At 38.8% G+C, this 26,476-nt stretch overlaps 1 protein-coding gene across 1 annotated transcript in view; it reads left to right on the plus strand.

Moving 5' to 3' along the window:
• The first annotated feature begins 10,910 nt into the window (after positions 1 to 10,910).
• LOC143214593 (tRNA dimethylallyltransferase) overlaps positions 10,911 to 26,476 on the plus strand; it is a 96,684-nt gene continuing 81,118 nt past the window's right edge. The window contains exon 1 of the mRNA XM_076435825.1: positions 10,911 to 11,105. Coding sequence (XP_076291940.1) covers positions 10,926 to 11,105 — 180 coding nt within the window. The 5' untranslated portion in view covers positions 10,911 to 10,925. The remainder of the gene's footprint in view (positions 11,106 to 26,476) is intronic.

Consider the following 26,476-nt stretch of genomic DNA (forward strand, 5'->3'; position numbering starts at 1 on the left):
ATTTTTAACACTTTTGTTAGAGACTTACAATTACAAGTGATAATTGAAGATTTTTAAAGAATTATTAGAATAAGTTTTGCAAATTTCTTCGATTTGAGCGAAATTCCACATAGTAACCTAGGGGAATACGTGACGCCTGCGATGATTCCAACGCCTCTCGTGACCGCGATGAGAGGTCTAGCCTGGTCTAGCTTGCTGTGTCAGCGCTGTTGTTGTCAGCTGCTTCTCAAGACTTGCGTCTGCGTCATTGAATATCCCAAGTCTGCTGTGTGCAGCATCCATGGCTCCTTCTAATCGTTTCACATTTGCATGCCTATTTTGTATTTTGATCCTCCTCTTCTTTTATCGCTGACAATCCTGCAATGCAGCAGGTAGATCATGATTAGCAGCAGTGGCGCACCCAGGGGGGGGGGGGCAGGGGGCCAAGTCCCCCCCCCCCCAAGAAAAAATGTTCGGTTTCCAAAAATAAAATCGCGGAATAGCTCTCGACAGATATGTTGGCTAAAAAAAGAAAAGGTCATCACGCAAAACCGAGGGCTGAGTTCAACTCGCCCCCCCCCCAAGATTGCATCCTGGGTGCGCCACTGATTAGCAGATATAGCACAACGGTCTGAACAATTACTACATTTCAAGTTTTGCTACCTCCCCCAAGATGCTTTCGGCTAAGACACGTATGGTTCCCCAAAAGGTTATCCAAAAAAGTACCTAAGAAGGTTTTTTACACATCCAAGTTTTTGGACGAGTTTTTAGACTATTCACATGTGTATGGATAGAGATACGAGAAAAAGGAACGAAGAAGTGTTTCATGGATCATGCATCGTCATCAGCCCAGCATTCCGATGATAATGGCTAACAGAAGACTGCAGCAGAAGTCTTTCCGATCTCTCTGACAATCCTATTCTTAGGTCAATGTTCCCTATCTTCCGTTACGAATCCATTCTGCAGGGTCGCCATCTTTTCAGTCTCTTCGCTCTCGAGAAATTCCGTTTTCGCAGGACGTATCGTAGTTTTGGATCTTGCTTAGCGTTGTGGTTGCAATCTCTGACGTCTCGAGACGCCTAGAGGGCTCAGAAATGGTGGTACCATCGATACTGTCCTGATCGAGATTGCTATCGTCGACGACGCTTGTATCTCCTTCATCATCAATATTCTCCAGATCGAATGTTGGCCTACGTGTCTTCAAGTATATCGTGTTCTTTCGCGACAATAGTCAAGATCGTGTCCAGCATCAGAAACCTTCCCATGTATGCGTGTTCTACTATACGTCTCGCCGTCCTCGTATGAAAAAATTGCCCGAGTTCAAAAAAGTAAATTTTACAGGAGGCGAAAAAACGATTTAAGGCGGTAGACTCGTTTTCAGGATTGCAAGGGTTTTTCAGTAGTGGAAAACGCTATATAAAAGATCGATCTAGGGCGCCATCTCCCTCAAAAGTTCTATTTTTTCGTTTACGAGGCGTAATTTGCATTATTCGGCAGCTATGAAAATAGCTATATGCGCAGTTGTATGCGTCCGAATAATGCAAATTACGCCTCGTAAACGAAAAAATAGGACTTTCGAGGTAGATAGCGCCCTAGATCGATCTTTTATCTAGCGTTTTTGACTACTGAAAAACCCCGTGTTTGTATTATCGAGAAATGAGAAGGAATTCTGGAGAACGGAATCTACCCCCTTAAACCGAAACCATTTCGCTTTACACAGAATTTTCAAATTCCGATATCGTGGCGCTACGTAACAACTTTTTGCTGAACTATTACCCTCAAATCGTAGAAATTGAAGTACCTAACAAGGCGAAGTTGAAAACCCAATCTCCACAAAAAATGGACTTGGGCAGTTTTCATATGAGGCCGACGTAAAAAAAAATGTCGTTCGTGGACAGAAAGGCTGCCATGCAAAAGCTCAACGCACAGCTGTGCATTCATGCCCAGTGCAACACAACATCAGAGCATTATGGAAGCCCTAGCAATGGAGTCCATAGGGGAAACGCTATACGCAGGGGTGGCGCGATCAGGGATAGAAGTTCTCCGTCTCACCACGAGCGACTCCTCGCACGTGTGATAATCGCACGATCAAGGTTGGAGGCACGTGTAGGGCAGTGAGTTCAGAAAAGTTATAGACTGTCATTCGGCACTTGGCGTAGATCATATCGGCGCCACCCACTGTGAATTTGTTCGAATGGAACTAGCCGGACGGGTTAATCGGAGCACCGTCCAGGGTCCAAGCTCCATCACAAGCCTCGTCTCAATTAGGGGTAAAGTTGGCATGCATATCAGAGCTGACACGGTTCTACCATACTCCACAAACTCAGCAACCATGCTAGACATGCCATGTTTCGTTTCATTTGAGATTTCGACTCTGAATAAAATCTTCTTTCATGTCTTTACGCACAGTGTCTCTGTCGAGGACAGTTCGATCCTAGAAAATCGAGATTCAACAGTATAATACGTGTTTTTCGGATTTGTATACTTAACAGTGCCACTTCGGGATCAAACATGATCGCCGGATACTTCACTAACACCTCTTGTTGACCTTTTTAATCCTGGGGTGTAATCGTTGACTTCGCACACAACTATTATACAAGGTGATCGGCAACTGGTGGCGCAACCGACGAAGGGGTGATTTTACATAAAAAATGATTTTTTCATACGAGGCTTTGTTTTATGAAATAAAATTCTATCGTGCATTGTCGACTTATTTTTTCTGCAGAATCACCCTGTTCCCCACCAGTCACCGATCTGGTATAACAACCGTAAAATATAGAAAAACCTAGGTTCCGAAAAGAAATCACGCTTCTGAAATAAAACGCTTAGAAAGAGAATCGATCGAGGGCGAATGTATTTTGAAGACAGTTCACTAACGGGGGGGGGAGGGGTGGGATGATCGTAGAGAGTTTGCTGCTATACCTACTATTCTATTATCAAGTATTGAGCAATACTACTAAATAATTGAGAATAAGATGTAATAATGGTTTTACTATTCACTTCTAATTGTATCGTAACGTAATTATGTTTAATATGTAATATTATATAATATATTATATTATACGATCTTGCATATACGTATAAGAGCATTATGTACGTAGGCTAATGGCGGACAGAAGAAACAACCACGGAAGTTTGTTCCTCGAATGTACATGTAATTTGGAAATCAACGTTCAATAGAAACAATTGTCTATGGAATTAATCTCGCACGTCCTGACTCTTTCAACGCTCAATATATATTTGTCATTTTCATTTGTCCGATTAGAGATACACTCCTCACATTCGATTCTTCTATCGTTGCATTCGTACTTACTCGATTTACACCTGTGCATACTTCATTTCCTACAGATCGGCCATACATACTACAATATAACGCAATTAGGGCGATTAGCTCGGACACGCCCACATTTTTCAGGATCGTTGATCCCTGCGCTGGAATCTAGATTTCTATCAAAACCGCATACTTCGACGATCGCTTCACGTCTCGTTTTGCAATTGAAATGGCACCCATCAAGATATCTCGATCGATTAGTCTTCGTACTTTCGAACAATCATTCATTACTTCTGTACTGTTGTTGTAACTGATCAAATGTTCATGAAGATTCGCTACTTCAGATGCTCATAGTCTTCAAAAGGTAGGTTCTCAATTAGAGATTCTCTCGCATTTTCACGAAACAAATCAGAAAGAACAGAGGAGAGAAAGAGACTGATTCTGATCTTCGAATGATACATCGTCGCGAGATGATCTCGCCTTGCCAGGTCTTCCCGGAGGAGGACTCTTTTGTCAGACGATTTTAATCGCAGTTGTTAACACATTACCGACCGGTGATTGTTGCATAATTTTTTAATGGAACCCTCAACAGAGTGACAGCAATTTTCATTGTGAACTAACAAGTCAGCTTCAATAACGTCATCTGATACTTCCATTCAAGATTGTAATGTAAAAGAAAATTTCTATTCTTTCTTTTGGTACAGCATAATTATTGAAAATCCTATTAATAAGCTCTCGGTAGGTAAAGTTAATATAACACTCGTGGTGTTGACTCTTCGAATATCAACTCCAAGCTAGCAACATCAGCTTCAGCTATGCCAGCAGGTCAATAGACACCACCACCGATTGTCTGTGAATTTGGAAACTTTCGAACGAGGTCTTTTTCAATTTATTCGTAGCTCACTTTTCGTACACGAAGAAGCTACACGTATAATCGCTTCCCAATAATATAATATATTATCGATAATATTAATATTAATTATTGACGATAAAACAGTTGGTATTTTACGATTGGCCGATCTAGCGGATAATAGATGAAGTTCATGTATGTACCCTTCGAAGAGTTCGGTGATCCTAATGTGATGAATAGACTGCGGATCTTAATGCAAATTAAAAGTGTTCTGTATTGATCGTGGGAAGGAGAAGTAAAAGAAAAATTGATTTTATCCCCAATTGACATTCTTACATTAAAAACAATATTACTTTTACCGTTTTATATTTTACCCAATCAATTTTAAATGCATAAAGATCCGCAGTCTAGTGATGAATGTTGGGATAGAAGCAAGGAGGAGGAAAACCCAAGGAGTCATCCCTGAACGATAATAATGCAACTTGGACGCATACACGCACGTTTAATAAGGAAATCGAGAACACATTTTGCAAATACAGATTTGCGAATGCAACCATGCATCTACACACGTTGCGTGCGCGATTGTGTACGTGCACGTTTGCGTACGCGTGAAATATATTATACTATAGATAGAAACGAATAAATGAGAAAAAGTAATATTTATACCAGAAGTTAATGATACTATTAGAAATAATAAAATATTTATATCTCTATATTTACTCTACAATTGCCTACTATACGCATAACGACGTAACCCTCGCTAGTTTTCTAAGATGGACGGACGGGTGGATTTTGTACAGGTGAGAATGGGAGTGTGTGTATTTACGTGTGCGAGGGAGAAAAATGTCGCGAGGAATAATAAGCGTTTGTTGATACTAGAAGTGCGGAAACGAAGTGTGACAGAGCGAGAGAACGCGAGGGGACAAGGAGCAATTGAAATGTTGTACTTAAATTTACACGCGAAGTTGTCCGCGAACCTGTACACCACGTCGAAAGAAAGTGTTTCGTTCTTTTGTGTTTTCGTTGTCGACGACGCCGTTTATAAACAGACCGCCGCGGTCCATTTGTTTTTCGTTGGTGTGCTGGTGGGGGACGACTCATCGTGCTCGATAGGTAGGCTTTAATAATCAAGTTTTAAACGATGATGTAAATTCAAGAGTGATGCGCATACTACGGTTTCTTCTTTTGTTAGCGGTACACAGCGAAAAAGATTAGCGAAACGAGAGTCTTCGGCGTTTCAATTCTTTTTTTCAGGAAAAAGGGTCAGACAGTTCCTTGACGTTTATATTTCGAATTATCTTATTATATACAAATAAAGCTATTATCATTTACCTGAATCATTTCCTTTCACTCTCTTCAACCCTTTCTCGAACCAGCAGCCAAGTTTTACAAAGAATACTCGATATAAAATTCTGTAATTAGTAGACTGCGGATCTTTATGCAAAATAAAAATATAATAAAAATAGATTTCATCTCTTAATGACTTTGTTACCTTAAAAACAACATTAAAATATTCTTGAATTTTTCTACTCTATTACTAAAATTCTTCATAAATGAAGTAACTTTTTTAAAAATCTTTTCACGCAAGTGAAAGCCTCAGTTTGCATGAAACCGCGAGATATCGGCATGTTTCAGGTACAGCCGACGTCACCGATGGAATGACGTCCCGAATGGACGGCGGAATAGAGAAAAAGTAAATATAATCAAATTTCAGTCGTCCGTATTATTTCGCTGGTATCGTGTATCATGTTGTAGCGATTAACGGTCCACCATCGACCACCGGCACCGGTTTTACGAGCCTTTATTTCGCTCGTTGAATTAATTCGCCGCCATAAAGAGCAAGATAATGGCCAGCTGGATGCATCCGAAACTGCGGGCTCTGGGGAAGGTAAGCCAAGGCAGAAGTTTAACGAGAGAGCCACCATGGTTGCGGCGTTATGTGCCCCGAATCAACCAAAACTAACGATTCTGTCGCTCAGATACGCGCGCTCTTTCACCCTTCCTACCTTCCTTTTTCCGCCGAACTTCGCTTATCTGAAACCCCTACCCCACCACTCTCCTTCTCACCATCATTCGCTTTTTTTGGCAATTTATGCATTTATTTTCTCTGACATTTTTTCCACCCTGCTTCTTCAATTCTGATACTCTTCTTTCTCCTCATTTTCTCTTCTCCTCTTCTTCTCTTCGTTATATCGTTTGTTTCGCTTTTTCGGTTATTTTTTTTCTCTGATATTCTTCTATCCTGCTTCTTCAATTCCGATACTTTCTCTTCTTTCTCCTCTTCTGATCGCCACTCGGCTTTTTAATTCGATCTCTCGCTTCCTCGCTGACTCTTCCTTTCTTCCTGCACGCTCGTTCTGTCCTCTCTCTCCGTTACATCGTTCGCTTCGCTTTTCCTCTTTCTCCGACGGTTCCATCGGACGTTCTTTTACCATTCGACGTTCACGCTTCCTGTGGAAACTTTCCGTGCAGTTGCGTGAATAGAGTATTTCGACCGGGGCCAGTCGCGATTAGGCGGCTAAATGTGAGAATTATGGAAAGCAGAGACAACGTGCACGCATCCGCGCGGCCAATAAACCGAATGATATATAACGGGTCCCCGAAATATACCACGTGTAATCGGGGATCCGACGAAGACGGCTGAACACGAAATTGTCGGGAAACTTTTATCGAGTGTAAAATTGCTGATAAATCACGCGGCGGGAATCGACTCGATGGCCCGACCCTTTGGAACCTTGTAACCGGCTGCACAGACCCGCCAATTCCTTCCGTTCTCTGCTGATTTCCTTACCAATCTCTGCGACGACCGATTCGAGATTTCCGCCGAAGTAGACTGCGGATCTTTATGCATATGTAGCATCTAAAAATTTTGGAAAAATGCTAGAACATAAAATTCTACAGAATTTAGTACGATTTTTATTTATCTCGGAACTACAAAGACTACATTTTTTAATTTACGATTTTTGACAGTTGTTGACAATTTCGCGTGCAAGAATTGTAGCGTACGAGTATGAATAAAAATCATTCATGCTTAAGGCAACATTATCTGAGCTCTTCTTCAGTGCACGGCGGGTTGTTTGAGGACATCCTTATCTTGCTAATGGATGGTTGTAAGAACGTTCCTGAAGGCTCGTGTCAATTACTTTAATTAAAATTTACGTTGCAAGTATTCTTTTTTTACACCTCACGCAATTTCATACATCTGTCCGATATTCTACCCAATTAGTAAATCGTTAAATAATGCTGTGGCATATACTTAAACAAGATATATCATCTCCCTTGATAATCGTGACGTGAAACTATTACTGTGGTTCTATATTTTATACGTCTATGACAAAAAGGAATAGATGCAATTTCAAATCTTGTGTCTTACAATTTTGCAAAAAATGTGCAACCTTGTAATGATCATTTTTTAGAATTCAGTCAATCAGACAATCGATTTCCGATTGGCTAATAAACATCCTATACGTCACTTCTGTCATTTTGAAGAAGAAAATGACTCGTTGGATACCAGTTTTCGAAACAGAAATGCTGAAGAGTATTCGACGAAGTGACGGAATGGAACCAGTCATTACATAACTGGAAAAGAAGGTTGAATCCAGGCCCGATAGATTAAAGACTATCGAACTATCCCAAACTCTATGCTACGTAACGCTAATTTAGATTTAAGAAACTCTGACAACATCTTCTCTCCCTAATTTAAATACATTGTCATTGCATTACATAATTCGAACCTTTCGCTTAATTTAATTGCTAATCACGCGAATCATGAGTGTATTCGAAATACAATGTATGTAATTGGAATAAAATGAAATTCAAACACAATATAATCTTTCCTATTGAATAGTGCTGCTTTTTTTTAAATTCATAATTGCACTGCACTTTGTAATTGTACTTCAATTGTAAAAACGAATTACATTGTCATTTAATTGAATGAGAGACTAGAATTACAAATTACATTATAATTTAATCGAATGAAGCGACTGAATTTCGTGAAGTAATTCAATTATAATTCAACACAACTCTGCATGTAAGTACTTCGGGTGAAAGTGTCTCATTCCAATTTATTTTTCGTTTCTACAACGTTGTTTAATATTCATATTATTTTTTTACATTTTCAGTATATGTATGTATTACTAAATCGAATTACAAAAGATAGCTTCGAGTCACGCGTTGCCAGTTAACCATGCAAATGACGGTATCTTATAAATTGTTTAAGTAGAGTAAACGCACACTAAACGTTCAGTGAGACTGGTATCGTCTCCAGTTTTCTAGATAAAGAATTTCGTAACGGTGCCAGTTCATTCTAAACAAAGTTTCAACATTTTTTTTCAGAGGATATCTCCGTAGAGGTCTGGGTTACCAAATTTTAATCTATCAACCAGGATGCAACTATTAAAAGAGCCCCGTAGTTAGTGTTGAAACTGATATTACTACGAGGATATCTGTCTTTGGGGGGTATCAGGAGAGCTGGTTGCCAATTATTTTCGGATGAAATTCCGAGCATCTCGATTGTTCAACTGTGTGAATTCGCACAGATGGATATTATCTGAGATCTCGTTGAACCAGGTAGAGCGAACTAAAGTAAACTTTTATGTCGTCTAGCTACGTTATCTTATCAGCACTCGTGAGGATAAAAAAAGAAACCGAATCTTTCTTCCGTTTTCCTCTACAGTTGTGGGAGGGCACGTGAAATTCTAAGAGTCGATTGGCTCTATCGCTTGGACAGTCATTTAACGAGTCATTGTCATCAAATCGTTATGCAATGAAATGTTTGACATGAGAAATCAGTTCGATAACGATTACTGGATCGTAGACTTTGAAGAATATACAACATTTTACAATAACATGTTGTAACATGTACATGTAACAATGTACCCACACATTTTTTATTTTATAGCTTGGAAACGCTAGTGATACAAGTGTAAAAATGTGTTCAGCCTTAATTAACGTGCGGTCATTAATATGTAGACATAATTAGTCAGTTACAGCCAGCTGTACAAACATTTTATCTAGGAAATGTATTCTGTGTCGCAAACAACGATACATGTGTCGGAAACTTGTCGGGTTAGCTTAAAAGTGTGAATTCTTAGTATATATTTAATTAGATTCGCTAAACCTTAGATAAGAAGCAGCTGTGCCAGGAAACTCCATGCGATATGTCATTACGGCCTACTTAGAAAAGTAAGATCAGAATCTTGTTGAGAGTATTATGGCTTCGATAATGTGTTATCCTTTCTGGTACTCTAAAATAGAACAGGAAAAAGATGAGATTTTTTAATGACACGGTTTTACAGACTTCTAATTTTGCAAACAATGTAAAGAATATAGCAACTTTGTCTTTACAGACTTTACTTTACGTTCTGTAACGTAATGTCAGTAACGAAGTCCTGCAAATCCCAGTTTTAAAATGTAAACTTTTTGTTTAACTTTGTCTACTCATGATATCGCTTGCAAAGTCATCAATACTGCGCAACGAAACTTCACAGCGTAAAGTGCTTTCCATTTTTCAGAATTTTTTCAGTCAATACTATTTTTCCGCAGTTCGGACCTCTGAAATCTGCGTCTCAAGTCGAACTAATCAGCTGATTTTGCAGCGCTGCGAAATATGATTTTACGCACGCGCAACTGTTGACAGCATTCATCAACATAAATGTGATTTGCGTTTGAAATTATCGAGGTTTAACGCTGCGATATGTTGCAACAGTGCAGTGTATAATGATAGTAATACCGAGTCTAGAGTTTTTGTGGTTTCGTTGGCGCCATGTATCGCAACGAATTGCAATGTTCTTCTTTTATCGATTGCACAATATTTTTTCGATCCAGTTATGTTAAATAAGCACTTGAAACTAATAATTATAATTTGTTTGCCGATGCTCTTTGACTTGACTTACTTTATCGTATGAGCAAACTGTTTAACTCGAGATTAGTTTACCAATTTCCCGCTAGAAAATTATTTAAACATTTACATTTCATGATATACAGTGGGTGTACAAAGTATTCGTACTCCTTTTAAAACCTAATAACTTTTTGATAATTGTACCAAACGACCTGATTTTTTATAATCAATTAGAAGCATTGGTTTACGAAATGATATGCAAAAAAGATTTTCCAAAAATTAAAATTGATCAGGTTACATGCAAAAATAAGAAAGGCATTTTTTTAAACTTTTTTATTTGGGCCCTTAATGAAAATTTAAAATAAATGTTTGCATATCTATGTTAGTTATACACATGCTGAAAATTTCATCGAAATCGGTTGACGCAGGAAAGAATGACACGCATCGAAAGATGTGGATTTTAAGCAGAAACTGATCAAAAATGTCGTGTGAAACTATTATTTTCACTATTTTTAACCGCTTGTAACATAGATCTACAAAACATGTATTTTAAATTTTCACTGAGGACTCAATTGAGGAATTTCTGTTGTTTATTATTATTATTTATTTCTGAAATGCAATTTGCACCGCGTACAAAATATTGAAAAAAGCGAAGAAAATGGTCTCCTTAAACAGCACACCATTTTTTTCTTTGAATTGGCATATTCCAAAATTTTTGTGATGACAAAAAAATACTTGAAAGCTTAGAAAGCATTACAAAAAACGAAATTACTTTCCAAACGATGTAATATTTCAATAAAGAAAATATGCGAAACTTTCATTCGTCTTTCCACAGCTTTAATAAATTGAAAATAACACATCGATTATTCGCAAATTCTTTTAATCTTTCCACTAGCGACTTGACCTGGTGCAAGTAACGTTTTAAAATCGACCGCTTCCCGGTACCACGTGGTTGAATCAACAGAACAAGAGGACTAGAGGACTGCATGGGAAACGGACCAGCGCATGCGCAGTTCCCTATATCAATGAATAATTACGGAAACGTCGATATGTCGCGTGTGCCTGTTTTGGCGATTTTGGGTTCAACGGGCACTGGGAAATCTCGTCTGGGCATTGAATTAGCCAGAAGATTTTCCGGAGAAATTATTTCGGCAGACAGCATGCAGGTAAGTGGATAAATAATGTCTACGTACATCGTAACTCCGCCTCGGTTCTTGTAGGTTAGGTTTCTATTCGAAAGCTGTTTGTGACCGGTGGTTATTCGAAACTATCCACATTACCTCAAGAATTAACGTCTTTTCATCTTCGTTGTAATCTTATTTGTCGTTTAGAGTAAAATATGTTCGATGAAAATTTTGCTCGAATATGATACGATTAGATAGGTTAAAATGTTACTAGTTACGCAGTGCTCTTCGTTCACGTTCAGCTTTGTTTACGTTTCCGTATTGAGAGTTGAAACTTGCCATTTAAATGGATTACGTGTCATGTTATTAAAGCATTGATACTCGTTGAATGTTAATGTGCATCAGGGTTCTTGCGAATACGTTATCGGTGCCGCGTGTTATCGCGGTGTTGTTATTGGAACTGCATTGTGCACTTCAGTTGCATATCCCGTTTATTTAGATATACATAGATTACTCGACGGCGCGGCGCATAAATTCATATTTTTCACTTGCTCTTGTCATTTCTGCCGAATACATCATTTAACATTTGTGACTTCTCATTGAAACGAACGTAAAGAAACAACGAAAAAATTGATTTTTGTCTTTTTAACTGCGCTGCGCCGTATAAAAAATTCTGCAGAAAATCGAGAACAATGGTTTCGACAATATCTCATTGCTGAATTTTTGTAAAACTGAAGTCTTCAAAACTTGAATACGAAATATGCTTTTCCTTAATTTTTGGAGGTTTCCAATTTATTTAAACCTGTTCGCAAAATCCGAAAAAATACACATCAATGATCACAGTGAGACGCAACTAATATAATAATATAAACGTGGTACTCTGAAAACTTTAATATGAAATCCGCAATTTTATGTTTCCGGATTTTTAAAAAAACGAATTTGTAAACAAAAATTCTGAAATAATTCGATGTCATGTGTGCTATTAGGTAGAATGTTGATGAATTTTTTCGTTATTTTTTGCTGAGCAAAACTGAAGAAATAGAGTATAATTCATGGAACCGTTCTCACCCTATAACTACCCTTGTTGGTAGGGGTAGCGACTTGAAACTTGTCACAGAGGGTGTGACCAAAAATCAATTTGGTTTAGGGGCACTTTTCAGCATCTTACCCTTCAGAAAAATTATTTTTCTAATAATATCCCAATTAAATTAATATCCCAACATTTTCCCGAAGTGGATATTATCAAAGGAAATTGTGGAAATGAATTTCCCATTCATGGAAAAAATAAATAGGTGCAATTTAAAACAGGAAAAACATTAGAGACATTATTTTCAACCTATTGAACATATTAAGAAAGAAAATCCAGTTTGCTATACTTCACATAGAAAATTTTTAATTTCCATAAAGATCCACTGTCTAATTATCACAATGACAGTAACAACCCCTGTTAGTTGTCCATCTGATTTTGGACAAGCGGAGGCAGCAACGAAAAGAAACTTTTAATTGTTCCGAAAAGTTCTTGGGCTTTGAAATTCTCGACAGACTCGAATGGGGTTTTTTGAGTTTTTCGAGGTAGCGCTGTAACGTCGGATATAAACCGACTAAAAACTTGGTCTTGGTAAAATACGGTTTAAACAGACGGTACGTTGTCCGCCTAACTTTGCGTAGCGTGCTGTCTTCAGAATTATGACTGTTGCTGGACGGAAATATCCGACGTACACTTGATCTAAACTTTTCAGGCAATCTCGCCATCCTGTTACTTTCCTCGTAGCCGTAATTTCGAGTGCGGCTGTATTTAGACAGTTACGGGTTAATTGTTCTAATTGTTCTGCTCATCCACATATCTGAAGTAACGATGGGGGACGTTTAATTACACATCTGTGACATAAAGGCGGCCGAAATTCGTCGGAAATGACGCGTCCCTAATTATCTTTCTACCGCTTTGTCACTCATTGTGTCCTCTTCGCGTCACGCGTTTCACATAGTACATCATTTAAAGATTTTTCGATGATTGAATTTGCAGAATAAGTCGATGTGATCTAGTTTAACATTAAAATTACCAGATGGGTCAAAGTGACTTGCTGCTGATTTCTTCTTTTAGAAATATTAAAATTATAAACATATTTCTCGGAGAAATTTTTTTAGCGAACTTCTCTATATTGAAGTACATATTTGAATTAAACTGGTACGAAATGTAAATAACTACAATTTTGTCATTATTAAAAGGCAATGTATGCCAATTGATCAATGTATGTTATTAACCTTTTTAGTGTGAGGGCAGCGATGAAATTTGAAGGTGTACGTGCACTCTAACCCTAATGAATAATTGAAATGAGTGGAAGGGAAAGTACATATTGACTACAGGAATTAGGCTTACTTAGGTCGGACATCATGTGTAATTTGCCAACGCAGGCGTATAAGTTCCATGGAATTCTTTAAATAGTTCTCGGGAACCCCTATGGTAAGAGTCTATCTGGAAGATAAATTAAGTTACGTAATGCGTTTCATCAATTGATGTGTTACTTTACATCTTCCGCATTAATGAACGGCTTGCCCTGACTTATCATCAACGTTATTAATATATTCGAGCGACTTTTATTATCTTGCTGTGCTGCAGCGAACTATGTATAAATGCAAAATACATAGTAACGTTCGGTATGATAATCGTAATAGAGTAAGTGGGTCAAATTAAACACTGTCTATTCGGAGTGTACGCTGAATAGAGGGTCGTGGGACTTCCGGTTGCTCTGCACCTATGACTTAATATGTAGTCACATTGTGGTCATTGTTTCGTCTTTTTCATCGCAGAAATTGAAGCTCGTTCGCACTTTCCGATGGTCTAGAGTTTTTCCGATTCACCTTTTCACATTTTTCATTTAATTTTTTGTGATTCTTGTCAAATAATGCCAGCTATAATCACCAATTTATTTATTCATTTATTCACAGAGTATTTTAACGTGGTCGCATTAATAGCGAGATCATCAGCAACTACATGCTTTACACTGTTAATGCGATCACGTTAAAATAAACTGTACATAAATAAATAAAATGAAGTTCGTTCGCACCTTCCGATGGTCTAGAATTTTTCTGATTTATCTCTCCACATTTTTCATATCGACAAAATAAATTTCAATTTTGTGATTCTTGAAAGAGTGCTCGACTCTTCAACCATGTTAAATATTTTCCGGCAACAAGAATATCTATCATATCCGGTTTCTATGTATGCCCCGATCGCGACGGTTTGTTATCGTACGAGCACATATTTTTGCAGTCGCTCTGTTTTTAACTCGTTGAACGTTGCTTCTGTTTTTAAACGCGCGCTCACACGTGACCACGCTCCCAAGTATAAATCACGTGTTTCCGCGTTGGCCGCAACGAGATCGGCTCTTTCAGATATTTCGAAACGTGTCCGCAGACGGTCTTCAATATCTTCATTCATTATATTGTATATAACGTCAATTAATTATTTCTATGATACATTAACGGTGCTCTCTTTTCTCACTGTCTGCCCACACGAGACACTATAGGTGTGTATAAATCATGCGTTCGCCGCTCGTCTTCTGTCATCGTTACGCTACGTTGTAACTTTTCGAACATTTTATTTTTACTTGTCTCTCGGCCTCACGAGCGTCATTTATAACCAATGTAGATACCCCGTCTGGCTTGTACAATGAAAAGCCACTTCTATTTTTTCCTCGGAGTTGTCGCTCCCTATTTCCTCCTTATTTCGCTTATTCTTTTACCATGATTCATTGAGCTCATTTTTCTGTTTAATCACGGGATCGTTTTTTTTTAGGGATTCTTTGTCAGAAGAATTTCTGAAAATATTGTTAGAATATTTTCGACTTATTAAAATAATTAAAAGACAAAGTACATTTGTGTGCAATTTCTGTTTCTAGAAATTGGTTGAAGAAAAAAATTCTAGAATAATTTTTTACCTATCAAAATGTGAAAGAAGACGAAGCAAGTTTGTGTAGAATTTCTGTTTCTGAAAATTGGCGGAAGAAAAGTTAGGCTCATAAAAAATGCTAAAATCCACCGTACGTATCCCATAAAATCGTTTCGATTTTTAAATAAGCCGAAGGTTATTCGCCTATTCTCTGTTTCGTCTTGGGCTCGGACTGAGTCATCGGTTCTGGGCGAATAGCTGTCTGATTTCAGCGCAGGAGGCTGCCGGTATTAATAATAACAAGATTTTCCAGTCTCGTTGGGTAACCCCGGCTCTTCCAGTCGCTGCGCGGTTTTCGGTTGCGTGCATAAACTATACGCCTTCCGTTTTGGTGGCTGTGTCGGTGACCACGGACAAAGTCGTACACGTGTCTGCCCACACAGGCCTCGAAAAAGAAAAAAGAGAACGCAGGCGAAGTGAAATATCTGCGAATTTCCTCGTGCTCGCGCGGCACCGCCCCCGAGACGACTCTTCCCACACGAGAGATCGAACACGAAGAAGGGATCTTTCATCGAGAGATTACCGAACTGCCCCTCTTCGAGCAGATAAAATCCTCCGGGGAGACATAATGCCGCTGTCAGTCACTGTTAACCGGGCAATTCTCGGCATATCGAATCAGTAAACAGGGACCTTCTGGTCCGGCGGTCTCAGGGACGCAATCGATGGTATGTTACTGGACAGCAGAGACGCGCCCTATTCGAATAAACATTTAAAATAATTAAGTTTTGGATATAACGCAGAAAATTATAAGCCGAGATTTTATTATAAGTGAGGAAATAATTCTGAATATAAAATTTCAATGGCGAGTCTTCATAATGAATATAATTAAACATTTATAAAAATGCTAAAATATAAAATTCGACAGAATTCAGTAAGGTGAAGTGCCCTATGCCTGGACAGCATGTTTTTCTATTTTTAATTTTATCACTTTAAATAAACAAAAATAATTTTTTAAGAGTTTTAACATACAGTTCAGAATTTGTAAAAAAAAATCATTGTTTAGGTTAAAATCTTAATTGTATTAACAAGAATAATTCAAACCTGGTGGTAGTTGGACATATTAAATCCAATCTAAGCTAGTACCTGGACAGAAGTAAACCCTACACCGGGACAAATTGAATTTACATATAATCTGTGCAACAGAGAGAGAGAGAGAGAGAGAGAGAGAGAGAGAGAGAGAGAGAGAGAGAGAGAGAGACACTATAGTGCTCCAAGCACTATGGCCGCTACGGGGAACGAGACGCGCGACCGGGAGGAGTGGGGGTATTCCTTGGGAATGCCTCCGATCGAGCAAAAATTTGCCCATGCCTGATCTATAACATCGAACTTTATTAATTTGTTGTGTAATTATCTTGTACACTTTTGGCTTTCTCTTACTTTAATCTGTTTTCTTTATGATACTTATTAATTACTTTTTTTGACTGGAATCAAAAATTTTGTTTCTAGTGATAGCCATTATCAAATTTAATTTTCAAAGCAAATTTACAATCTGAAAAAAACATTTTTTTTTAGAACTATATCGACATGAATAATTAATTTTTGAGGTTAGGTATTAATACTGATAGATTTATGACATAAAAATTAAGTATTATTAACGTCACAGCCGGTACACATTTTCTACATTCGTTATACAAGCTAATAGAAGACTACTTACACGTACATTTAGTTGAATAATTTGCAAACGATGCGTTTTTTTATTTTATTCACAAACGCGTGTCCGGCTTCAGGCGTATGCACATTGCGTATAAGCTTAGAGTGGGACAGCTACTGTCATCGCGTCCTAGTATGGAGTACTTATATTTGAAAACAATCCTAATCTTGGACACCTAATATTTGGATTAATAATTATTATTTACGTTAAGTTTGATTGCCAATTTATTTTAAAATATCAATATTATTATGCGTGATAATTATTTTTTGTCTGAGGGCTTAAATTATATCTTTTTTTCTAACAAAAGTTCGAACTATAAATGCACATGATTCGCATGTAAATAGACTATTTTGTATACTGTTTTCAGATGAACTTTGAATTTATTTTTAAATTTCAATTGATGTCATAATGAAATAATATTCACACCTACTTGTAGCTAAGGCCTCAGAATATATAATATAGTTATTTAATCTCTTAATTATTGATTTTACTATGAAAATTCAATTGTCCAGATTTAGGTAACACTTTTGGACTGTCCAGACTTGGGGCACTTCACCTTACACTCTTTATTTATTTCAGATCTATAAAGCCTGCTACCACTGAAAATAAGATTTTATTTGGTCGCACTTTCTTAAAATTCGTTTACATAAATTGCATAACCAACCGCAGTCTAATAATAAGCAATAATTTTGCTGATCTCTTTATTTTCTGGACGTTGAAAGGCTGACAAGCGATATTGACGTATCGATTTCTATGTAAATATTGAAGTACATTAATTTTAACTGTCTACAGTTGAACCCGACATTTTCGGAATACACACTATACCCCCACTCCTGGCGAATAGCGTGCGCGAACTGATTGGCAACCATAGTCATCGGACGATGAAGCCATGAGGGGAATATGACCGATAGGCGAAGAGAGGTGGATGTCGGCTCGTGTGTTCTACACGTGGAGAGGGTAAATCCGTGCACTAGCTCTCAATGGCCGAGCTTAGTAACAGATGCCTTCTCTTGTTGCAAATATGTGGTGTCTACATAGAATGTTTACTTTCCTCCGGCGAACTAAACGGATCCCGATCATAACAATTTAGTGTGAAACTCTGCGCAGTTGCTGACGATATGCAAAACCGACGGAACTGAGCCGCTGGAAAGATTGCGGACTTATAAACGTATCAACAAACTATCAGTTTTCTCTTCCTCTATTTAAGTCAATGATGCAGAAAAGGAGAAAAATGTGCAGTTGCTTTCGATAACCTTGAAGTATATTTTCAAGGTGAACATTCTAAACAATTCATCTCACAAAAAAATATATTGGACACTATATATCTTTTACAATAAGAAAAATATGATGTTTATGCAATTCTCAGTTTTTGTAGGTAAATTTTAAGTGGAATTAAATAAAATTTTGTTGTAGTGGTAGTGGCCTCTGTAAATCTGGAATAAATAAAAATCGTATCAAATTCTATCGAATTTTACATTCCAGCATTTTTTGAAAATTATCTAGTCTAAATAAAATTGTCTAGTGATAATATTTGGTTCCAGAATGTTTAGAAGAATATTTACCGTCGCCTGTATCTGCAGGGTTAATATCGAAGAATCGTTTTTACTTTAATAAAGATATCGTTTCCCAAGGAGACCGTAGGAAATATAAATGGTTATGCACGCAGATAAGTTGCCTAGTCTCGAGGTTTAGTTTTTCTAAGGTTGATGCAATTGCAGCAATACTCTTCCGTTTTACATGCTCCCGTTGCATTATCCGCTGAGCTGTTCGCGGTCTATCGAGAAATTCTATCCACTTTTTACGCAGAGGAATTTCATGTTGTAGAACTAGCTGGCAAATGATTACTAAATTATTATTATTTTTCTATCTTGCTTGAGCTGCATCGTAACGAATTATAACTGAACAGAAGGTATGATGTAATTCAAGATTCTACAGACCCGTGGGATAGTCATCTGTCTCGCTGTGGGTCGTGAGCAATGCGGGTCAAAATCAATCTGCTCGATGCACAATTGGCACAATTTTGCTCTCGTTCAGTCAGACAATCGTGTACTGCATACATTTTTGCTGTATTCGACCCAATATAAAATAGTATTCTAACACTTCCGTTCATACCTCGGGTGACAGTAAAATAAATCCGGTCGGCCGTCGACGGATCACAATCTTCGCTCGAAAACTGTCAACCGTCCAGGTCAAAGAATTTTCGGACAGGTTTTTCTGGTGCTCGATGATACATTGTTTGTTGATAATTTATCACAGCGGTAACCCGCGGACGGCAACGCACCGCGGTCCTTGAATTCAAAATAGTTTTGGCCGTTTCAACCAGAGAAACGATTGCGTGCCGCGCATGAAAAACTTCCGCTGTTGTCCGTGAGAATGGCGCCTCGTGTTACGGGAAGCAGAATTCCTCGTATATCGTAAAGCTGCGAATCAAATTTTCTAACTTTAGACACCCAAGGACTTCGAGCATTTCACTCGAATCGATATCCATTGCTCCGAGTCCTCTTATCGGTTCACGCATTTCATTTATTTAAAACATGCTCTCAATAGACTTAGACATTTTTATTCTAATGATCGAAGCTAATGATTTTGTTCTGCGTGTCCGAAAAAAGATTTCGAGCATTTCATTTATTTAAAACATACTTTCAATAGACTTAGAAATTTTTATTCTCTCTTTGGTGTATATTCAATGCATCGAAGCTAACGATGCGAAAATAAGGATTTTGTTCGGCGTGTCCGAAAAAGCGCAGGTTTACATAAATAACGAGAATCCAGTTATAAAGTACCGTTTTATGGTATCGTTAATGGCGGAGTTTCTTCTTGCGGCGAACATTGTAGCATTCCCGATGCAGTTTTTAAACAAATCGATTCATTAAAATCGCCTCGGAATTGATCGGTCAATGATTCATGTGTAATTGGGGATTCGTGCTGCAGATACATACGTCGGTGCTTCGTGGATCGTGCCTCGTCGCTGTTGCGAACGATATGTATGAAAATTGCGGTAAAAATCGTGAATTACAGCTGGTCACGTCTGTACAAGCCACTTGACCAACCGGTTTTAAATCCACGAGGCGATGACGCGAAATTTACGAGGCTTCTTTGTCAACGTGGCCCTTGAGGAAACTCGCGGCACAACGTTTTACTAGATTGTTATGGTGCGCTCACCTGATATCTCCGTGAAAATTACGTTTTTTCGTTGGGCGTTCCACCGCTGACGTTATGCAAACACTTTAAAGTATGTTCGCGTGTACTTTTTAGGCACGGTGTTCCGCGACAGATAGCGCGCCAGATAAAAATAATATTGAAACATACTTTTCGCACGAAAGTTGACCGCAAAACTTTTTTTTTTCTTGTTTCGATCGGTCCACATGATTGAAATCGTAATGCTGTTTCCTTTATAAAGTAGTCCGCGAAATTGCCGTCACGTTTAAAAAGTAGTCTGCCTACTTTACGCAGTTTTTTCTCGAGTTACAAACGTGTTTCACAGAAAAAAATAAATATTTTTCCCGGGGGCATTGCATAACAAAGGCTACAATTGACCCGCAATCGAATTACATGATTATTCGGGGCTTTAATACGAGCATGGGAAGCCATCTTCTAACGTTTCGTTCAATTTAATCCGGGAATAGTCCAGCCGGCTTAAAATGACCCGCAGCTTTTCAATTGAAGGGCTGACGTCGTCTGATTTCAATTCTCTTTTTTCCTAGTCCCCAGCATCAGTTGCTGCTTTCCTGCTACATGAATGATGTTGCATAATTTCACTGGATTTGCTCGGGAATCCCGCGTTCTACATCATAGTATAGAAAAATGTTCAAATATCGATAACGGAAGTGTATGTTTCATGGTCGAGTAGACGCATGGCAACACGTGTTTTATTAAAATTCCAGAATTTAAGTTAAGAGTACGCTGCTGTCAGTTTGTAACGTAAGCTGATCTAATATGTACTTTTCGTTGGATTAATACGCCTTAATTCTGATAGACACCTGTTATTACACATGCATAGCTGAAGATCAATCATTACAGTCCATCACTCTTTCTTAACAATGTAATTACCTCTACAGTCTTAAGACCCGTTGGCCTAAATTCTCTTATTACGTTTGTACGTCTCGAATGATCCTATTCCTAAATCCAGCTTCACGTCACTTTGATGAAAGTTTTTGTAAGTCTAAGGATGTTAGGAATACGATGAGAAGATAACTTGAAATTTTTTTGACAAAATGTCTTCCTCACACGTTTTTCCCCGGTTTCAGACGAACGGCGTCTGGATCGCGCGTTTTCCTAGTTGATGTTTCTCGAGAAGAGTTTATTATACCTTTATGATTAATGCACTTGACTGCTCGCTCATAGTAGGAATTGTGTAACTCACGGTTCATCCTGGTCGACGAAGGATGATATATAATATAGAGAACATTATGTTCTTACATAATTTTATACGAGTTCGCATTCCTCCATGGAAGTTTTCCCAGAAAACATTTCATTCCTAACATATTAATAACTGTAATTTATGTTTGGTTTGCCACGTAATAATATTGATCATATCTAATGCGACATTTTTATGCGTGTACACTTTCATAGTCTATAGCAGGCTTGTCAAACTCGTTAACCGCCAAGGGCCTCGTTAAGTATTGTAAATTAATTAAACCAGACTCGAAATAAAAAGGAAACACATTTTTTTATTAACGTTGCTGTTACACATACAAAATAACATACGTACGAATGTTGTTTCTTTTCAAGGTTACTTTATTTGAATATAACTATTTCATTTTTGTTTCGAAGAAACTTGGCAATGTGTTTCAGTAATCAAATTTTCAGAATTTGGTTAAATTTGTTGAACTGTAATTAATTTTGAAATTAATTGTACACGTTGGTCTGTTCATCTTGACCGTTCTGCAGTTTTATTATTTTTTAACGTTGAAAATAGTGGTTTGCACTATACACAGTTAGCAAAACTGATCACACATACATTATATGAGAATAACTTTTTTATGAATGGACCAAACGACTTCAATTTCTCTGTATGGCTAGAAGAATTAGTTTAGCCTGTAAATCGTCATCAACAGTTTCAAAGTTTTTGGTCGAGCCGCAGATTATTTGTCGACGGGCCGCGTGTTTGACATGCCTGGTCTATAGGAACCGTAGAAATGAATGCGTTCAACAAAGTTAAAACTAAAATGTTCTCAAAATCCTGCGAAGTCGATAATGGCCAATCGTTCTTAACAGTAACGGCGACTTATTGGAGCGCCTTACCTTGATCTTTCACGTCCTTCATTTTTATCATTGCATCGGAATGCGGTAGTGACTTTTTTTGTATGTAAAAAATCTCGACGGGATTTACATATAGGTTCACCTGTTACTTTTGATTGATATATCAATTCATAACGGAACGTTCATTCCATCGTCCACAATTTACAAAGGATCTGTTAAACTTTGAAGTATTTGATCAACAGCAAAGTAGCATCCCTATCAGTCGATCTACATTTTAGACCTGCGTATCCATTTCTGGTCGATTCTTTCCCCGAGTTCATAAACGAGCGCACATAAAAGAGAATGGCGGATAAGGGATTCGCGAAATAAATCTACTAGGTTTTTCAGTTTGATTCGAGCGAATCACGTCAATATTATTGCAACAAAGTTGATTCGATCTTATCTGTAATTGCGGTTCGCGCTGCATCATCCTAAAGAACTTCCGCGATCAGATTAGAGAGTTTTAATTGGCTCGATTGCCAATGATCTCAAAAATTGTTAGCACACGTTTTCGAAGTCTGACGCTGTAGTATTACCTTTTTTCGCCGGTCGATCTAGCCGCCTCTACCATTTACCGGAACGCATCGATCATCGTCGAGAGATGGCAAAGGTTCTAATGTTTCACGGATACCTCAATGCTTTATCCATCTGGCCAATCAATTTTACACACGGCGAGCACCACGCCGGATTCTGTTATCGGACCGTATCTCGGTGTTCTTGCACGCATGTCCTTATAGAGACGCCGAGATAGAGCAGTGCTCATGATCCCTGTATTTAGAGGACGCGTTATCGTTAATTGGACTTTACTCGATTCAACCAAAAATAGTTTCACTCGATGCCTGCCGAGCAGATAAACGCAAACACACGCGGCATTACTGTGCGACGCGGTATGGGCTAGCGCACGATAATGTTCCGGTTAATTAAATACAATGACCAGGTGTTAAACCAGAAACCAGATCCTTGGACACCATTATGGTACACCAGAGTATCCATTGGAGAATTCCTCATTTGTCGAGGAACCATGTTAAAGTTTTTAAATTTTTATTGCGGCCGCGAGAAAGGTCTATTGGGGAACATCTATAAGGTGACCCAGAAAATACCTTCTTGAAAAACACGCACCAGGAAATCCAAACGACGAGGAAATCGTTCTCTTGAAAAGTGTATAAATTCATAGCGTGTCGAGGAAATCATTTATGATTCAGACAATAAAATCGGTTGATTTTAATCAAATCTAATCACGCATAGATTAAGCGGAAACTGGAGGGGAATAATGATCGTTTCTCAGACTTACCATAAGTTAATGTTATTCGGTTTTTCTGATGATTATCTTACTATGTATTCATTTTAACGTCATCTACATAACACTGTGTTCTCTTCGTTTTTCATGCTTCCGAGTGACTCCTTTTAAGGAACCTGGTAAATAACAGGACACCCTCTATCGCACAGTGAGCCGATGAGTCAATTATTGTGAAACCCTGCTCTCCGTGCGTACTACTATTACCACAGATCTTCAACGTTTATTTCATATTTGCGATCCGAGTGTACGGCGGGGAAATAAACAAAGGGATCCCGTCCAATCTCGTGAAACGTCTGCGTTCCAAGGAAAATATGTACGCGCGATGGAATTTCCTACCGGTGCGGTGTATTAACAGCTCTGTCAGACGAGAACAAGTTTTTCGAAACATTGTACTACCGAGAGTGCTTCCACACTTTTTAACATTCAAACTGACGCGATCGTAAAAGTATTTTGCATTGTAAAGAGCAACACACCTCGATTCCGAGGAAATTGTGCAATCGTACGCGACGATTTTCCTGTGCTACGTCAATCGTGCCATCCGGGTGCAGCAGTGCCGAGAACTGCATCAAGATTGTAAGAAGTGTCACGCGAGTATTGATTCACTATAAATTGATCATGTTTAGGGACCGTGCTCAGTCGCGAGACAGAAACAAGTTTTCGTAAATCGTGTTGTCCCAGGAATCGTAAAACCTTATTCGAAAATGTTCGGAAATTCAGAACGAATTATTTCAGAATATTTCAGCGGTTTCTCCAACCTGGGAGGCGCCAAAATGTTTTAACAAAAAATTAATATGTAGTTTTCACTTGTTTGTATTTATTAAAAAGTAGCATGGAAGTTCGAAGCCGCTGGAATATTTATCAATTACAAGAATGATAGCTAAAATACTGAAGCGATTAAGTGAAAATACGAAACGGTCCGCCATTATTCTAGCGAACGTGCAATGCTCGCGTTCTGTTTCGTTGACGGCGATTAAGCGAAACCACAGAGGAAAAGAATGCGTACTAAAGATTTCAACGTGAGCGCATAAAATATGAAAATGATGTTGCTCGGTGAAACGTCTGCTCTTAAAGGTCCCGGGTGAACTAATGAGTCTAAAAGCACAAGGGTCTCTCTGTTGTCGCAAAATTTCGCAGATATAGTGTTAATTCGAGTAGAATTACGAGACGAGCGCGAGTTGTCGCGAGCCCGACGTATCGTGAAAGAAATCGCGAAACTGGTCCCATTAAGGTCTTCAGTATGCACCGTAGATTCTAAGATCCACTTAACGTTTACGATAATTAGAAGGAATTCACGATGCTAATAGGTGGTCATTCCAATCGCGGCAGCAACGGCTATGGGAAGACGTTCGTGTTGAACTTGACGAGCCATTTTGCGTTCACACCATTCTACATGCTCGCTAATAACGCTTTGTTTACTACATTAATCCCGTGAAACTGTGGTTTTCAAAAGTTCAAGAAAATATTAGTCATCCGACGAAACCGCAGTTTATTACAATGTCCACGATTATTAATTGATTAGAGCGATACCAGAACTACGAGGACCAGCAGGTAATGGCTCTCGTGTACTCGGCATTACGTAAAATCTCGGATGAACGGTTTTAATATATATTTCAGTACTGGAGACTAGAGTACAAAACAAAGACAAGAAGACTCGAGGGTAAATGGACGTATATAATAACCTGAGCATGAAAGGGTTTTTAGCAGTCTGCCTGTATCTAATACCTCGTTAAACATTTACGATGATTAGCAGGAATTTGCGATGGCAATGGCCGTCTGGCATGCAAGTACGTGCCTCCTCCAAGTGCGCAAAATTAAGTACGGGACTTGCTGGTTCTCCTGTTACTCTTGCACGTTAAGTGGCCATCCACAATGACACATAATTTCCATTTTCAAGTGGGAAACCTTACCGGGCTGTAGCTGTTCTCGTTGACACGCGAGAATACATATTTATAAGTTTATTCAGTTTTCTGTTATTTCGTGGATATTGGCTATTTCCACTGATAAACTGTTTCAACGAAATTCATTTTCTAGATCGGCCATTATTCCCACCGTGCAACTTTTTGTAATCGACGGGACTTTTCGTTTTTGTCCATCTAGACCGAGCATTCCGTTCACTGTGCGTCGTTGTAACGAGGCCCGGGAGGGATAAGGGGGATGAGTCCATTGGAATAGCTATAGCGAAAGGTAAGAGCACCGCGGCAGATTAATCTACGGTATGACAACGAAGAACACAAGCCCGATCTTGTAGGAAGCAGATCGAGACCCTTGAAGTATTCCGCCAGGGTCGTATAAGTTTGAGGTACCTGCACGAAAACTGGTCCAGGGAGGAGGAATGGCGCATACAAACGATCTCGTCTCTCCGCTCTCTCCTCGAGGCGGTCCGGCATAATCGCCTCTCTCGCTCTATCTCTCGTTCCATCCCATGGTCCACCATTATTCTCCCTACTCCTTTCACCGATCACCTGTTTCCCCTTCACCCACTCGAACGGAATCATATCCCCACGTATCGGGCATTAGAGTTTCTCACGTCATCCTTTTATCAAGTTTAACAAAAACCGGTCCTCCCTATCCGCGCCGGCTCAGCCTGCGGATTATCAGCGGATACTCGGACGCTTAGGTCAAACAAGACGAACCCCTCGTTGTCTTCCGATCTTCCGTGACACCGGGCACACATCTCATTATTCGGGGTGATGCCGATCATCTGCGAGGAGATAAATTCAGTAGTCGATATCAATCTTTAGATAAGATTGTCCCCAAAAACCTGCTGGGCATTTCACTAAACATTAAAAAGGAGAATATTTAAAGGTAATTTGCATTATTCAGAACTATTTCCATAAAGCTGCGACAGCCACATGCTGCTGAATAATGCAAATTAATTTTATCTAGCATTATCGAGAAATTAGCAATCCTGGAAACGAGACACCCCCCTTAAAATAGGAAAATACACAGATATTGATAGGTCACACGAATAGACCCTCAAAACGTCCGTAAATATCCACGGCGACTATAAATGGGTGTGTAAGACCCTAGACATTGCGCAGTGCAGTCTGGTGTCACGGGAGCAAGCCGTTCATGGAATTTTGACTACCACGGTATGTCCCATTGCAGCAAAATGGCAGCGGTCCCGCAACAATGTAGATGGTGCGTTGCGGAATTTGCAGGGACAAACAGAGTCGTCTGTATGCCGCGTGCTTTCGGTAGTGATGGGTCTTTGAGACACTCGAGACCATCTCGAGACTGGATAAGCTCGAAAGTTCCGGAACCGTCACCGTTAT

The sequence above is a fragment of the Lasioglossum baleicum genome, chromosome 12 (assembly GCF_051020765.1).
Source record: "Lasioglossum baleicum chromosome 12, iyLasBale1, whole genome shotgun sequence".
Taxonomy (NCBI): domain Eukaryota; kingdom Metazoa; phylum Arthropoda; class Insecta; order Hymenoptera; family Halictidae; genus Lasioglossum; species Lasioglossum baleicum.